At 39.9% G+C, this 16,967-nt stretch overlaps 1 protein-coding gene and 1 non-coding gene across 2 annotated transcripts in view; both read left to right on the forward strand.

Annotated features, from left to right (window-relative positions):
- TNPO2 (transportin 2) overlaps positions 1-16,967 on the forward strand; it is a 36,720-nt gene that overhangs the window by 7,880 nt on the left and 11,873 nt on the right. The window contains exons 6-17 of the mRNA XM_042451475.1: positions 675-808; positions 3,797-3,878; positions 5,681-5,803; positions 6,512-6,630; positions 9,827-9,887; positions 11,128-11,296; positions 12,016-12,168; positions 12,360-12,585; positions 12,987-13,158; positions 15,224-15,310; positions 15,709-15,816; positions 16,214-16,372. Coding sequence (XP_042307409.1) covers positions 675-808; positions 3,797-3,878; positions 5,681-5,803; positions 6,512-6,630; positions 9,827-9,887; positions 11,128-11,296; positions 12,016-12,168; positions 12,360-12,585; positions 12,987-13,158; positions 15,224-15,310; positions 15,709-15,816; positions 16,214-16,372 — 1,593 coding nt within the window. The remainder of the gene's footprint in view (positions 1-674; positions 809-3,796; positions 3,879-5,680; positions 5,804-6,511; positions 6,631-9,826; positions 9,888-11,127; positions 11,297-12,015; positions 12,169-12,359; positions 12,586-12,986; positions 13,159-15,223; positions 15,311-15,708; positions 15,817-16,213; positions 16,373-16,967) is intronic.
- On the forward strand, positions 12,782-12,852 carry LOC121924577. Its single transcript, XR_006102681.1, has one exon. It is a non-coding gene; the product is annotated as a small nucleolar RNA SNORD41 (small nucleolar RNA).

A 16,967-nucleotide genomic window follows, 5' to 3' on the forward strand; every position in this document is an offset into this window, starting at 1 on the left:
TGTTTCTCTTAATTTCCATACTGAACTGATCATTGTCCCTCACACACAAATACAGTCCTCTGGTTGTCTTCTCCCCTTCCATTTTTTAATTTTCACAGTATAGAAGGGTGTGTGTGTGAGAGAGACAGAGAGAGGGATCATATTTTTTTGCCATTGTTAAACATCAAAATTGGAAATCTTTGTCAATTTACTACAATTCTTCCAGAGATCTATCGTTATATTCTGATTTGCGTTGTGCCCACCCCTTTCTAAATGAGAGATCAAAGATGACTGATCTAATCTCATCTATTTTTTCAGCTTGAAATTTCTCACATAGGAGGTAAGGATGTTCCAGGAATCTGCCAGACTGCCCCCAATTCCTACTGATCAAAATATTCTTCAAATACTCTCTTTGAAAACAATCCTGTTGCTACTTCTGTTCCAAAATCTCTAGCTATTTAGGCACTTAGTTGGCATATCTCAGGCTGTTGCGTGGGAAGTCTGGCTGGGAGTAGGAGGACAACACGTTCTTTCAAACTGGCAGCTTGTCACTTAAATGGCTTTCCTTTGGCACAAAGTGAATATAGCTCATGCTAGAAGAGTGATCTGAATATTGGGGTTTTTCAAAATTCAGCAGTTCTTTACCTTTCATCTAACTTCATGTATTTAATGCTAACTAATGTTATCTTCTCTAGGGGGCTTTTGGTGCCTTACAAAAGATCTGTGAAGATTCTGCTGAGCTCCTGGATAGCGATGCTCTCAACCGTCCCCTTAATGTCATGATCCCAAAGTTTCTTCAGTTTTTCAAGCACTGTAGCCCCAAGATTAGGTATGCATCTACATTTTGCTGATCTGTACCCTTTCTTCCACAAATTGAACATGATCTATTGTTATCAATCTTTTATATTTAGTGTACCCACTAAATCAGAAGAACACTAGTAGTAAAATAATGACCAAGTATATTAAATTTAATCCAATTAAATTGAAAGCAAGAAGCAAGTGAATAATTGATCAGCGGACTTCGGAAGTAGCTGAACTAAGAGAAACCATAAAGCTTAACATCCAAAGACAAAGGCCATGTTAGCTAATCCCTAAAGCAGTGGTCCCCAAACTGTGCCCTTTAAGAGATTTTGGACTCCAGCTCCCAGAAGCCTCAACCATGTTAGCCAGTAGTTGGATTCTGGGAGATGAAGTCCATTAAAGAGTACAGTTTGGGGACCACTGCCCAAAAGCCTGCATTATATAAATAGAATATCTGCTAGGAGCATATGACCTCTTCTTTGCTCATCCTTCACATGTGGGGACAAAGTAATTAGGAAGCCTCCATTAACCATAGCTTTCCATTTCGATGCATTGAGACTTATAGTTAATTGCTCCCAAACAAGCCAGAATTATTTTTCTTGTTTTGCTATGTGCCTTCAAGTTGTTTCTGAGCTATGGTGACCCTAAAGCAAGCCTATCATGTTTTGTTTTGGGTTTTTTTGGCAAAATTTGTTCAGAGGGAGTTTCCCATTGGTTTAATCTGAAGCTGAGAGAGCATGACTTGCCCAAGGTTATCCAGTGGGTTTCCATGGCTTAGATTATTTGAACCCTGGCCTCCTGGATTCCTAGACAGCATTTAAACCACTTCTCCACACTGGCTCTCTAGTAGCATCAACTAGCTTTAAATCAGAGTTTTGAAGTTTACTTATGAATCTTGGTGTCTTTGTGAGTTATTAACTATTCTCAGTGTGCAGGTAGTGGAAAGCAATAGTTAACCACATTTCCATGATTGGTTTTCCTGCTTGCTTGGAGAGAGAAAAGACAATGAAGCGGGATCGAGGTGTTTTATTGCATTCATATGCAGTTTGTGCATACAATTTACTCATGAAGAGAAATGATATCTCAGTTCACATTTAAATGTCTAAGACAGGTTGTTTTGGACTGAGAAGGAGATTTATGCCCCTTTAATCCTATTCTCTATGCACTCTATTTCCCTTGAATTCAGTACTTCCATTTAGCATAACGCGACTGTTTCTGATAATGTCTGAACTGAAAAGCCATCTTAATCTCTGCCTATAAAGAAAGATATGAAACCAGGACCTGACTCTTAGTTGAAGATTAAACTACAGTTCCCATGCTCAAATGTAATGGAGAACCAAGCTTCAGTAAACCCTAGAAATATTGTATTCTTCTGTGAGTATGGAAGAAAGGTGTGGGCATAAAGGTTGATCAACGACTAGTAAATCATGGGTTATCACATGGAGATTGTTATAAGTAGCAGGCTCATACACACCACTTGGTTATAAATAGGTTGAAGCAGTGGGAGCAGCTGAACAAATCACAGAATTTTGTTCCATGGTTTATCACGATATGTAAATGTGGGTGCTTTCCCCCTCTGATTTGTCTGTGATCAACTAGTGGAATAATTCATTGTTTGATTCTGTAGTGGTTCAGGAGACAACCCAGAGAGTAGAAAGCATTCATATTCTGACAATACAGTTACTAAACTGTTGATCAGTTTCCGCCAAAATTGGAAACCGTATCATTGGCTAGCATACTGCTGGTACACAACAAGCCAGGCTTCCCAAAGTTTTCGTTGCTTGCTGAGTCATCTCTTTGTTAAGTCTGAACAAGCCTATAGTTTCCCTGATTCTTTTCCATTCGGGACAGAAATACAAGACAGTAAAATGTTGCCCACCCATGTCTCAGGTAGAATAAACTTCTCTTTCTGAGATAATATGATTTTGTAACTCTTAATCTAAGATTTGCTTTTTTTCTTAATATTCTTTCAATCTTGGAAACTGCTATTTTCCCAATGGCTTACCTTCTTCAATCTGAATTGCCTGGAGGTTGGCTAAACTTAATATTGATACAAAAGTTTCTAAAACCACAAAGTAAAATAGCTAACCTGTCCTAGAACCAGAAAGATGCTTGCATTGGAGCTAATGGGGACCTGAATTATTGGGTTCTGCTGTCATGGGCATCCAGGTAAATCAGTAACTACTTTCTGCTATATAGATACTGGTGCTAGATAAGGAAGTATATTATTTAATTTATATCCAGTATTTTGCTTAGTGTGGTCCAAGGCAGTTCACAATGTACTTGAAACCAGAATATTACAAAAATTAATAATAATAGTAAAAATCAATTAAAAGATAGTTCAGTACATTATCAGATTAAATCAGCACTGAATTAAAAAGCATTTACATTGTAACAGTTGCGTAATAAAACTATATAGCATCATCCATGAAAACAAGCAAAAACAAACAGCTTCATTTATATACCACTTCATACCAAACTAGCAACATCTAAGTGGTTTACAACTGTAAGCTAATTGCCCCCAACAATCTGGGTACTCATTTTATTGACCTTGGAAGGATGCAAGCCTGAGTCAAGATTGAGCCCTTTCACTGGTATTGAACTCGCAACCTTATGGTTTTTGAGTGAGTGGCTGCAGTACAGGCATTTAACCACTGCGCCACCAGGAAAAACAGCCAGTTAATGGCCCCACACTCATCTAAACAGAAAAGTCTTTGCCCGTCAGCAAAAATAGAACTGGTAGCAGCGTCAGCCTAACCTCCTGTGGGAGGAGTTCCACAGCCTGGGAGCAGCCACTGAGAAGGCTCCTTCCCCTTTTTTCACCAAATGTGCCTGTGACAGTGATAGTACACACAGTAAGCACTGACTTAAAACCTTAGTCTGTTCTGTTAAGTTTGGAATGGTTTTAGTGCAGCCTGTTTCAAACCCTGAACAGTTGTGCTTGATTCAATGTAGTCTACTAATGGGAAACTATTGTAATAGCTAGATCACAATAACTTTCTGTTCTCTTCATTAGATCCCATGCCATTGCTTGTGTTAACCAGTTCATCATGGAACGGGCCCAGGCTTTAATGGATAACATAGACACTTTCATTGAGGTGAGAAAGATTTTGAGTGCTAGTTGTCTGTGGCAGTCAATGCATCACAGACCATGACTGCTTCATTTTAGGTGTGGTTTTCAGATTCACACCTTTCAGACAGGGCAGAGTGGAGACCTGTGGCATCCGAGGTTTATTTGTGTCTCTGTACCAACCCAGATTCCCCTATTTCTGGACAAAAAAAAAAGGGGGGGGGTAAGTTGCCTCATCTGGAGACCACCAGGAGAGGCAGTTGAGCTTTTAAATAGGTTGTTGGACTCTTGTGCAGTTTAGCATTTTAAAAAGTAGAATGTGTGTTTTGTTATGTTTGTGTGTGTATGTTGTTTGTTTGGTTTTTTTTAAATCCTAATTTCTGTCTGCTTCTGTGTGGGGTGTCTCCTCCCTGTCCCACCGCCCTTTTGGCAGTCTGTCCATCAATCACAGGTTGCTAAAGCAGTAAATCAGTCTTCAAACTCATCACAGTTGTCCACCTCTGTTTTACTGAATACTTTCTCTTCAGCTGGTTTGCCAAGGAAGCCATGGTAATGTAATCCATTGCTGTGCTTACTGCAGATCCTGTGACAAATTCCTGAGTCTGTGCTAGTTTAGCCATGGCACTAGAACTCACAGGATGGCAGTGAATGTGGAATGTGTGTTAAATGTTTAAGGTACACACAACCACCCCCAGCACTTCACTGCATGATGATGAAATAAGGCAGTAGTGGACATCCAAACAGTATTCAAAGAAGTGTTTTCATTTTCTTTTCTCTTTTAGTCTGTAACGAGTGCCAGGAATGAGAAATTTAAAAGCCACTATATTAGGCTAACAATCTCTTAAACCAGATGTCTTCATACATTTTTGCTTATAATTCCAAGAAGGCTCAGTCAGCATAGCCAATAGGAGTTACAGGAATTATTGGAAATGCTGTTCAAAATATTTGATATGCAACAGGTTGAGAAGGACTGCTCTAAACTATAAACTAGTAGTCATTTTTTCCCTAACTGCCATGTCTTTTCTTCTGTAGAGAATATTGGCTCTTAAATGAGGGTTTGGGATTGTGCAGTTCCCCAGATAATGTTGAACTGCAGCCCTCAGGATTCCTCACCATTTGCAGTGATGGCTAAGGCTACTTGAAGTTGCAATACAGCAACATCTGGGGGGCCGCATGGTTCTCACTCCATCTTCAGTCTTTGAGTTAGTGCCTAGTTAGATCTTTTAAAGATAGGAAAATCCAGGTTTTTAACATTTACATCCTTAGCTTTCTTTGTCTCAATAATTTCTTTTTACTACAGTAACATTTCCATGGCCTGAGACAGCCTTAGGAAAAGCAGGGTCCAGTATGCAATGAAAGGTGTTTGGTTCTTGCCACTAGATTACACCTTTGCCCCAAGCATAGATAAAACATAGTGTGGCCCTAGCTGTGCTTCCTGAGAATAAAGTTTCTGTTTTGTGCTTCCTCTGCACTTGAAAACAGGCAGACAGTGTTGAAACCTCAAATGTATAGGCTAGTACTGTTAGGCCTTGCATAGTTGTCCTTCCTTTTGCTTTCCTTTTTTCTTCCTGTATATAGCTGCTGTCCACTTAATTGTGCCATCACTTACCAAAAATTAACTTTGCAGTGATTTTATTTTGAAAATAAGTAATTTGTGCATTTATTGACAGCAAAGCTTGAGAGTAATGCTTCTTTACAGAAGAGAAGAAACTGTACAAATTCCATCAGTTTTAAATGTTGTGAAAAGACTGGTTTGGGAAAGTTGATGGGGAGTGGGTTGGAGTCTTGACAAAAGATTGTTTAGTGAATATTAAATCTTCTTCTTGGCAGCACTTGTTTGCCCTTGCAGTAGATGAAGATCCTGAAGTTCGAAAGAATGTTTGTCGAGCATTGGTAATGTTGCTGGAAGTGCGAATTGATAGACTTATCCCTCACATGCATAGTATCATCCAGGTAAATTTCCTTCTTCTACCAAGCTGGTCTCCTTAGAATTTTGTTTTAATCTACTGTATATTGTAAAACGCTAGTGAAACTTGTTGTGAGTTCACTGATTCTTGACGTATGAGTAACATAACAGGGTTGCACCCTTACTTCATTGGTAGATTTTTCTAGTGACTGCTTCTAATATTGCCCATCCTGGCAACCTTGTGAATAACTTTCTGTCCCAGTGCTGGCTGCTTTGATGTTGCTTCAGCTGTTAGGGCTCTGAACTATATGTATCATGCTACATGACTAAATGTACAGTCAGCCCTCTGTATCCACTGATTTCAGTTATCCATTGCTTGAAAAAATTTTAAGAAATGTAAGTGACACCATTTTACTATGCTGTTACATTTAACGGGACTTGAGGATCCATGGTTTTTGGTCTCCATGTGGGGTGGTCCTGAAAACAAAATCCATCAGATACCAAGGGCCTACTGGTGAGGCGACTGAGCCTTGTTCTTGTCTCTTCATACCATTTCATAGTGTTGGCACAGACTTGTAAGTATAGAACAGACATGTTCATTGTTTTGGTACTGCTAATGTAACAGGTCACAAAAAGTCTTGCTGTTTTTTGATGATGAATATGTTTTCAGCATTTGATGAGACAGACACAGAAAAATAGGAGTGGAATCAAAAGCTGAGCGAAAGCTTTAGATTATTGCTCTTTTTCCTTTCTAGTACATGTTGCAGAGGACCCAGGACAGTGATGAGAATGTGGCCTTGGAAGCATGTGAATTCTGGCTGACGCTTGCTGAGCAGCCCATCTGCAAAGAAGTTCTGTCTTCACACCTGGTGCAGTAAGTAGCTTTGCCTCTGCAGTAATCCACTGGCTGAAATGAACTCTTCGAAGTCTGGGCTTGTTTCCCTTTAGATGGCAGCAAAGATGGCAGTGTTTCATTGACACTGATGTTATGATGGCACAATGAGTCATAGAAAACCCTGTATTTTTCTCATTTATAACTTAGACTTGAAACATTCTCTTCGGAGGTGCTTGTGCATCTATTTACACATGCTGCCATTACTCTTTTTTAAGTAGCTTTGTGCAAACACAAATTATCTCATAGACTGATCTGCTGCTAAACTAGTTCTGCTTGGATGGGGTTCATCTACCAATAGTTCTCCATTGTTTATCACATATGCTTATACAGTAGATGTTACCTGGGAATGCTTAGTAGGTGCTACTACTTGCAAAACTTGAGCTGTATGGACTAGCTTTTGTAGATGAAGCGCTAGAGAAATCCTTGCTTCCAAACTGCTTTTTCCCCATTGCTGGTAGAGCTGGGAAGGGATATATTTTAAATGTGTATTTATATTGTCCTTTACTGCATGATACCAGGAAAGTGTATAACATGTGAGAAAAAATAGTACAATAGGTAGCAAAATAGCAATTGCAGAAATAAAAGTTGGTGAAAACCACATAAAAAGTTAACATTAACCAGTCTGAACCAGTTTATAGTGCTCACACAAAAATTAGTTTTCCACCTGGTGCAAGGTAGTTGTTAATACTGGTCCCTCTATTAAGAGTGCTCCACAGTAACAACTGTAAATGGAAAAAAGCTTTCACTTGTCACAAATATATCAACAGTAGTGGGTGATGTTTCTCTGATCTTAAAATGCAGGAGAACTGATAAAAGGAAGAAGTACTTTTTAAGATACTTTATTCCAAAGATGTTTAGGGCTTCAAAGGCAAGTACCATCACTGGAGAACTAGCATGGTATAGTGGCTTGGGCGTTGGACTAGAACTCTGGAGAACATAGTTTGAAGCCCTGTTTAGCCATGGAAATTCACTGGGTGGCCTTGGGCAAGCCACACTCTCTCAGTTCAGATGAAGGTAATGGCAAATCTTTCCTGAATAAACCTTCCCAAGAAAACCCTAGGATAAAGTTACCATAAACTGGAGGCATGTAACAAAAGAAAAAAATAAAAATAAATAGTATTTATAAAAAGTTGATAGAAGTATAAAATTAAATAGCTTAAGATAACGACATGCAGACTATGCGCATGCCGGCTCTAGGGTCTGAACTCTTATAGGAATATATTTATAATACTTGGGTGGGTTTCAAGCATTAGAGGGCATAATTGATTAAAATAACAGATTTACCAAATAATATGTACAGGCAGATAGCATAGCATTGTTGGAGAGATACATCTATTACACCAGCTGTGAGCAATCAAGGTGGAGCCACTAATGAAAATATTTCAGAATTATTACATTAAACTTGGTCAATTTCTCACGCCTTGCAGTAACTTATCCTGCCAAGAACCAAGCCTAATTGCATAGAAGGGAAAGAATCTCACATCACTACTTACCACACTTCAATTTCCCTCACTTTCCTTCCTTGTTTCCCATTTGGCAATTTTGGTTTGTAGCATCTTCATGGCAAAGATTTGTTTTTGCACACACTTGGTACTATACAAATAATAATACCTTTACCATAGAAAGAGTTTATTGCTCTATGCACCCAGGTGGGCTAACGACAGAGGCACTGCAGATGCTGCCAGACCCGTGGTGCAATTTTATCTCTGCTTGTCTCAGAGAAATCCCCAGTGAACCATATAGGACTGCTGTCGAGTACATGGGCAGGATCATGGCCTCTGAAATTATTCTTAAATTGGAGGGGGGGGGGGTCAGCATTGTTAGGAAATCACACTCTCTCATTCTCAGAGGAAGGCAAAGACAAACCTCCTCTGAAGAAATCTTGCCAAGAAACTTCTGTGATAGATTCACCTTAAGAGTCACCATAACTTAGAAATGACTTGATAGCACACAGCAACAAACAGTTGTTCTGAATTGGGCTCAGGATATAAGCAGCCAGTGTACAGTGCACTCAACACTTACAGAGACAGTGCAATATAATAACAACTGAATTGGTTGCAATTTGGGTAGCTACATTCTGTGCCAGCCGAAAGTATTGAAGTAATCTAGTCGACATTACCATTCTGTCCCTGTCCGGAATCATGGAAACTGGCAAACCAGCAAAAGCTGGGAGAAGGCACTTCTAGCTTATGTCCCCCATGCCACTTTAAGCAGCTTACCATGTTGGCAGGAGCAGAACCACCATATTGTTGTGTCCCCTCCCAGTCTGCAGATTATTTGAGCTAGATACCATGTTTGATGGCATCAGGAGCTGCCAAGAGATCAAAGAGAATCAAGAGTCATGTTCCTGAAAGAGGCCCTCCATCAGAATGACTTTGCTAGTTGTTAATGACCAAGGGTTGGCAAAGAAAACTGCTATGCCTCTCCAAGCACTTTGTCCCTGTTGTCAGGCCACATCACAGCTAAAATCATCCTCACATAGCTGAACTCGGTGCACACCGCTAGTTTGCCAATTGCATGTAGTATGCCAGACAATAAGACTAGGGTACTTTGTTCAGAATTAAGATAGGAAAGGGGATTTTAAACTGGAGGAGATGCATAGGCACTGTTGCCGTGAAATTGCTGCGCACATATGTTACGTGCCTGAAGTCATTTGCTTTTTGGTCTGTATTGGCAATTGAAAGTTTAGCTTTTTGTAGTGGCCAACCTTTTTGTCTGAGCTTGAACAGGGATTATAACTTTCAGTTGAATTTGTCAGTTTGCGTAGCAGCACAGGCCCTAACACTGAGTGGTGGGTTGAATGCAAATGTAGACATGTGCAGTTGGGCTGGGGAAAGTGGAGTTCCCCAACCTCTGCTTGCTGTGATTCCCCTCAAGTCACCGTGCAGAGGATCAGATTGCCCTTCTAAACTTGGTGGTCTGGGCTGTGAAGGGGAAGGGGGATTACCCTAAAATGGTGCAGGAATGCTCAGTGAGCTAAAGGCCTTCCATACAGAGAAGGCAGTTACTTGGTGCAAATAATCTTTTTTGGTGTGGTAACTATTAAAAGTTATCAAAATGGTGGCCCTACATTCTTGATCCTACTGTATTTAATAATTGTTGGCTGCAGTGCTTTTTGTGATCTGTGTCACTCTGAGACCAAGTTGCTTAACTCTTCTGCCTTTTCTCTTTACAGATTGATTCCAATCTTGGTGAATGGAATGAAATACTCTGAAATTGACATCATATTGTTAAAGGTACTCTAAAATCATCAAAGTAGGTTTGGAGTGCTTGCTTTTGAGATATTCTCCCTTTTCTGTATACCGCACTCATAGCCTGTTAACTGAGTATGACAATTAAAATGTTTCCATGTTTGAATTGATCATAATGTATTCAGATGACTTAGATCTCATTCCTCCTTATGCTGCTGTTACTGTGACCATCCTTGGTAGCACAGTCCAAGGTAGTATGGTTGACAAGTCTACTGGACTTAAAGCAATGCCTTTTGTTATCACAACTGGGAGGATGCCTTTATATTTGAAGAGCTTTATTCGTTAAGGTTTTCTTATTTCCTGACAGTAGCACCACAACCTACGTCTCATTCCTGATGAGCTCTGGTGGCACAGTGGTTAAATGCTGGTATTGTAGCCACAACTTTGTAAGATTGATCCTAGAGGAGGGCTCCAAGGTTGACTCAGCCTTCCATCCTTTTGTAGATTGGTAAAATGAGTACCCAGCATGTTGGGGGCAATTGATTTACACATTGTAAATCGCTTAGTGCTAGTTCACTGATAAGCGTTATAGAAATGTACTTGCCATTGCTATTGTTATCCTGTTCCTATAAAATTGAGCATACCATCCAAGAATGCAAAGGTAGCAATTAGTGTCCTGAGTATATGATACTGGGTTTAGAAGCAGAACTCTACTCCTTGATGAACCTACACCTGTGTGTTGGCTGAGTTATTCTTATTAAAAAATGAAGTTTAACACTTGTGAATGAGAATAATTGAATGCAAATACCTACTTTTTTGGCTATCCTTCATGGCAGTGTGTAAAGCCTAGTTACTTTGCCAATGTTCCCTATGGTTTCTCAGAATCTGTTTTGTGTCTGTTACACTTCATGAGAAACGCATACATCACTGCACAGTGTAAATGTCCGGGCAAATATATTCATGGAAATGATGCATAAGCATAACCTTTAGTCTGATAACAGTGATGGTTTGTGGTATTCGTACTGTCTGATCCATGGAAGCCTGGTCTGAAGGGTTCAGGGGACTGAGCCTTTTCTCTTTCTGTCAGGGTTTCAGTTGGTATGATAACATGACTTCTGTCCCACCAAGAAAAAAGGATTGTGGTTCTACTTGTTTCTTATACAGTTCTATCCCATACAGAGTAACAGTGCAAATTTAAGGGAATTGTTCAGCATAATTGTTAGGATCATTAAAATAGGGGACTGCTTGGGCAGATGTCACATATTCTCCCTCTACTTAATCGCAGGGTGATGTGGAAGAAGATGAAGCCATCCCTGACAGTGAGCAAGATATCAAACCTCGTTTCCACAAATCCCGCACAGTTACCCTGCAGCATGAAGAGGAGCGGCTACAGGATGATGAAGATGGAGAGGATGAGGATGATGATGACGACACACTGTCTGACTGGAATCTGAGTGCGTAGGAGAATAGTGTTATGCAATACTCTAGGGCAGGAGTGTGGAAAATGTGATTCCTCATGTATTGCTGGACAGCAGCTCCCAAATATCCCTAGCCAGCAAAGCCAGTGATGAAGGATATTCCAAGCTGCAGTTTGGAAATATATGGAGGAACCCCAATTTTCACCCCCTCCCTGACATTGGTGGGAGCTCAATGGGAACTATATGTTTAGCGCTGAATACAGTACATGTGTGGTGTGGTGGGGGCTAGCAGATGGAGAATATCTTATCCTTTGTTCATTTTAGCCTAGTCTCTAATCATTGTATTTTTGAGTCTTATATGTGAAATGGTTTCCTGTTTTCTCCATTTACATGTTCATCTATATAGTTAGCTAGTGGTAGAACATACGTTATCTTTTTTCTCTTTGAACAAGTTGGTGATCTCTTGTATGACTATTTTCTATCTATATAAACATTTTATATAATGTATTGGTTCATGGAGAATGAGACAAGACTAGAAATGCTTAGTGTCCATTAAGCTGCTCGTTGAAAAGATAGTTCTTAATAGTTAATTGGAGTGCTGGAATTGTACAACTCAGAATTCGTCTGCCACTAGAAATATTCATTTGCATGTTGATACTGAAAGAGGCACCTTTGTCATGCTTGTTGCTTCTTTGAGAAGCACTCAAGAGTTTGCTTCATGATGTTTCTGCCATATGACCCTGTCTCTTCTACAGGAAAATGTTCTGCTGCAGCTCTGGATGTTTTGGCCAATGTCTTCAGAGATGAGCTCCTTCCACACCTGCTTCCACTGCTCAAGGGGTTGCTTTTCCATCCTGAGTGGGTTATCAAGGAATCAGGCATCCTTGTTTTGGGGGCCATTGCAGAAGGTAAATCCTACTAGTATGAACATAAGAAAGTGGTTTCTCTCTACTAAGAGGCGGAACTATTGGCAATCCCATTATGTAAACTGGGAACTAGCATCTTTACTACGTTCTGTTGATGGGCCGAGATAGACTGTACTGAGTGTGTTTGTTCTGTTCTTGGATTTTTTAAATTATATTTTTATTTGCATTTCTAGGCTGCATGCAAGGCATGGTTCCTTATCTCCCTGAACTGATTCCCCACTTGATCCAGTGTCTTTCTGACAAGAAGGCCTTAGTGCGTTCCATTGCCTGTTGGACCTTGAGCCGCTATGCCCACTGGGTTGTGAGCCAACCTCCTGACATGTATCTAAAGCCTCTGATGACAGAGCTCCTTAAGCGGATTCTGGACAGCAACAAGAGAGTGCAGGAGGCTGCTTGCAGGTACTTGGGCAGTAAAGCAATGGGTTTGTAGCTAGCTAGAGTGGGTAGTGTGTGGGAAAACAAAGAATACTTTTTAAAGATGTTTGCAAGTGTTTTGAGACATTTTTTGTAAGTTGAAACCAGACTAGAATCTCTAGTATGTTTGCGCTACTGGTGTGTCCTTACTAAATTCCTCTCCTGCATTTTAAGGCTTTCTTTGGAAGTGATGAACAAGTTGAAGTTTGAGCTCTGCGGTGATGAGTCTTGTATTCGTACTGTCTGATCTAGAGAAATGCCATGATATTCATATGAGAGATGGCACTTAAGGTTAAGCTCTGTGGGAGAATAAAAGTTAGTCCATTTTGGTACTGCTCTCATTTTGGTGCATGCCCACCACTTGTGTTCTTGTAATTTTATTTTAGTGCATTTGCAACTCTTGAGGAAGAGGCCTGCACAGAGCTAGTCCCTTATCTCAGCTTCATTCTGGATACTTTGGTTTTTGCATTTGGGAAATACCAGCACAAGAACCTGCTGATCCTGTATGATGCAATTGGCACTCTGGCTGATTCTGTTGGGCATCACCTCAACCAGCCGGTATGTGCATTCTTCCTTACTGACGCTGGCAGACTGCTAGCATTAACTTGCCTTGATTCATTGTTCTTGAATGAAGTATTGTCAGCACAGTTTTAAAGATAATTCTTGAAGATGGAGAAATCTAGAATGTATTTTCCTTGCAGTCATGTGATATAATGGAACAAAATGTCACCTATGAGAACCTTTTTTCCTTAAAGCAGAAATCTCTAAACTACATGGACACTGCATATAATTCCTATTCCTGATTAAAATGGTTTGTGTGTCAGGATGCCTGCTTAAGATAAGGGAAAGTGGCTGTCTGCATTTCCACCAAATGTGTTTCCTTAATGCTGAAGTTGCACAGTTGTAATTTCTAGAGAAGGGCAGGTCAGAAATATTCTGTTTATGGTGACTGAGTTTGAAAAGAGAGCAGTGAGAGATTTTCTAAAGGAAGTGTATGATGGGAAGGGGATATGCTTTACAGACAGAAAATCCAACACTTTTATATTTGCCACCAGCAATTAAAGGATCTGAAGCTGTGACTATTTGGCAAGATGGATTAGTGATCTGACTTCTTATAAAGTTGTTTTATATGATTCCTTATATGATTATATATTAGGAGAGAACTTATTTTCATAGGAACCATTTCAGGACAGCTGTTCAGTAATTTCTATATAATTTTTTCTATGCCCTTCCCATCTCTGAGAGTTCCCTCCCCCCATGGGACAAGTCACAGGAGTTCAAGACCCTTTTAGTCCGTGGGTAGTGATGTGCATGTATTTGCATCAGTGTGCCCATGTGCATGTATCACCATTGGCTAATATGTGGTGGGGTGATCCACAAGAGTTCCAGCCCATGGATGCCTAACCTTCTCATATGGCAGGCTCATTGCATTAAAAAAAAAAGCAAGGAGATTATAACTTTGTGATGAAGAACATCAGTTATTTCTGTGATGGTATGGTATGTTGGGATCTATGTAAGTATAGCTGCACTATTTATACAGCATCCTGAGAAGGCTGTCATTGTTGTGCCCATAACCTACAAGAGTCCTAAGATCTGCAGGAGAAGGCTTTTTCTCTGTCCTGCCAAGATCAGAGGCTCGCCTGGTGAGGACACAAGAGAGAACCTTCTTGGTGGCTGCTCCCATCCTCTGGAATGCTCTTTCTCAAGAGGCTAGGCTGGCCCCCTCCCTGCTGGCCTTTCGCTGGCAAGTATAAACATTTTTATGCATTATGGAGCAGATGGGTTGTTAGTTTGTTTTAACTTTTGTATATTTTATGTGATTTTATATTAGATATAGATGTTTTGATTGCTTTTAATTTTATTGATATTTTAAATGTTTTATCTGTGAGCCGCCTTGGATCTTTCTGGGGAGAAAGGTGGCGTATAAATGAAATAAATGAATTAAATAAATAAATAAATAAATAAATAGGTCTTTGGAGCCCTCTTGAATGTCACCATTACACGTTTCTGCTGGAACAGATCGTTTCTGCTGGAACAGATCTTATTTTGCAAAGGACTAAAGATGTAGCCAAAAGGGCCTTGTGCCTGCCAACCTTATTCTCTTCACAGGTGATCATGGAAACAGACTTCCAAAGGTGATCTTAAAGCATGGTGTAGGTGAAGATACAGATGGCAGTCTTTTTTGTCAAATCGTATTTGCCACCTCTTTGATTGTGTTGACTTTTTTTCTGCTTTATCATATTTGCTCTCGAAGGCATTGTGTGTGGTGTTTTTTTTAAAATACTATCCCTTTTTGGTGTTTTTAAAATTTCAGTCTCCTCTGAAGGTGAAATTTTTTTGCTGTGGGATGCATATTCAAATTTTTGCAAAATACGATCCTTTTGAAGTGGTTGGGAGCATTTCTAGATTTAGTAAACTTTAGTTGTGTTTGGTGGAATTCTAAAGTAAATGTTGGCTTAATTTTCCCTGAGCCTAGAAACAATGATGACTTACTAAAATACAAGACATTCGAATCCTGAAGCATTGTGTTGAGTATTTTTCAATTCTGAAGGTTTCTGGGCTGTTTATGGCATTGACTGTGGTTGGGACTGAAAGATGTTAAATCTAGTCTCTTCTTCTCCAGGAATATATCCAAAAACTGATGCCCCCGCTGATCCAGAAGTGGAATGAGCTGAAGGATGAGGACAAGGATCTCTTTCCTCTCCTAGAAGTGAGTGGCCACTTGTTAATAATCTAGGTAGGCTCTGGTGCATCTGCTGAAAGAACTAAACTCTACAGTGCCTGAGGATCATGCTTGTTTAAAAGTAATGTTTCTTCTTTCTTATAGAAGATTAATTAAATCTGTACATTAAGAATGAGCTAAGACCTTATTGGTGCATACTGGGAGCACAGGCTCTCTTGTGTTTTGGGGTTATAGTGTTCTCAAGGAAGCTTCCTGGTTCTTGTTTCACTGCTTTAGCTGATTGAAATAGAGTATGACCCTTTCACATTTGATCTCATCAGTCTGTGTTAAATAGCTTCAATATTGCCTTAAAGGGCAAGGAAATGCAGATGCCCAGTAGATAGGCATCAACACGTTTTTTGAGTCATTATCTGTTTCCTTTTTAGTGTTTGTCATCTGTAGCAACTGCTCTCCAAAGTGGTTTCCTTCCATACTGTGAACCTGTCTATCAGCGCTGTGTGACACTTGTGCAGAAGACCCTTGCCCAAGCCATGGTATGTTAAGCTGGTATCCATGGGAAATTTGCAGAATATTGTGCTAAATACTGGAAAGCTTGGGTTCCTTTTTAATGTGAGGTTAACCCATGTAGAAATCAACACCAGTTGAGAATAATTTTACCAGCCTTAATAACTGACTCTTAACATCTCAGTATCTTCTTTTTTGAAGTATATAATGGGGATGGACTAAGTTGTCCCACAGACCCCTGTGCCTCCTCCCAAAGATTGTTTTAATTAGCTTTAAACTTCTTTTTGGGGATTGGACATGTGGAGGAAGTATGCCCCTCTAGGTCTGTGTTGTCTTCAAAGCATTGTTCAGTGATTTGTGATGCAACATGGGAGGGAGGGCATTTTGTGAGTTCATATTTTCAGACCTATTTTATCTCAATGTTAGATGTACAGTCAACACCCAGACCAATATGAGGCTCCTGATAAAGACTTCATGATTGTTGCTCTTGACCTGCTGAGTGGTTTGGCTGAAGGTCTGGGATGTCATGTGGAGCAGCTTGTGGCCCGGAGCAATATCATGACTCTGCTGTTTCAGTGCATGCAGGTGAGTAGTAGCTGCTTAAGTTAGATCTTAGCTGTTTCAAACTGAGAAATTGTAGCTTCCCAGAGAAAGTTCTGAGAAACCCGAGAGCAGTTTAAATTTTGCACTGCAAACAGTGAATCTGTGGTTTTGGCACGTCTGTTACTAAACTTTTATCTCCATTGCTTCTGATTGACTTGAAAAGTGAGCTAGAGAACTCAAAGGGCTATTTGTAAGTAAAGTATTTGTCATGCTTTTACCTCTCTAGGTCCCCAAAGCAGTGTACAATAAAATCATAGCAGAAGATTAAAATAAAGTCTTTAACAGTAAGTCAAAAACAATTTTAGAAGCCAAGGGCCTATCAAAACAATTATTCTTAATGCCTGTCAGATTCATTTGCAATGGAGCCAACCTGACTTGGGAAGTCGTACAGAAAAAGGCCTAGCTTCTTTTTGTGCTTAGACATGTAATAGGGCCTCTGAAGATAGATATTATGGACAGACTCATGCAGGAGCTATAATCAGTTGAAAATAGAATTGATTGACAAAGAGGATGTTTGATTAGTGTAGCCATTTCAATTGGGAGAAAATAGGTTTACGGTTTAGAGAAACGTAGGAAA

Source organism: Sceloporus undulatus, chromosome 2, assembly GCF_019175285.1.
Source record: "Sceloporus undulatus isolate JIND9_A2432 ecotype Alabama chromosome 2, SceUnd_v1.1, whole genome shotgun sequence".
In the NCBI taxonomy this organism is placed as follows: Eukaryota; Metazoa; Chordata; class Lepidosauria; order Squamata; family Phrynosomatidae; genus Sceloporus; species Sceloporus undulatus.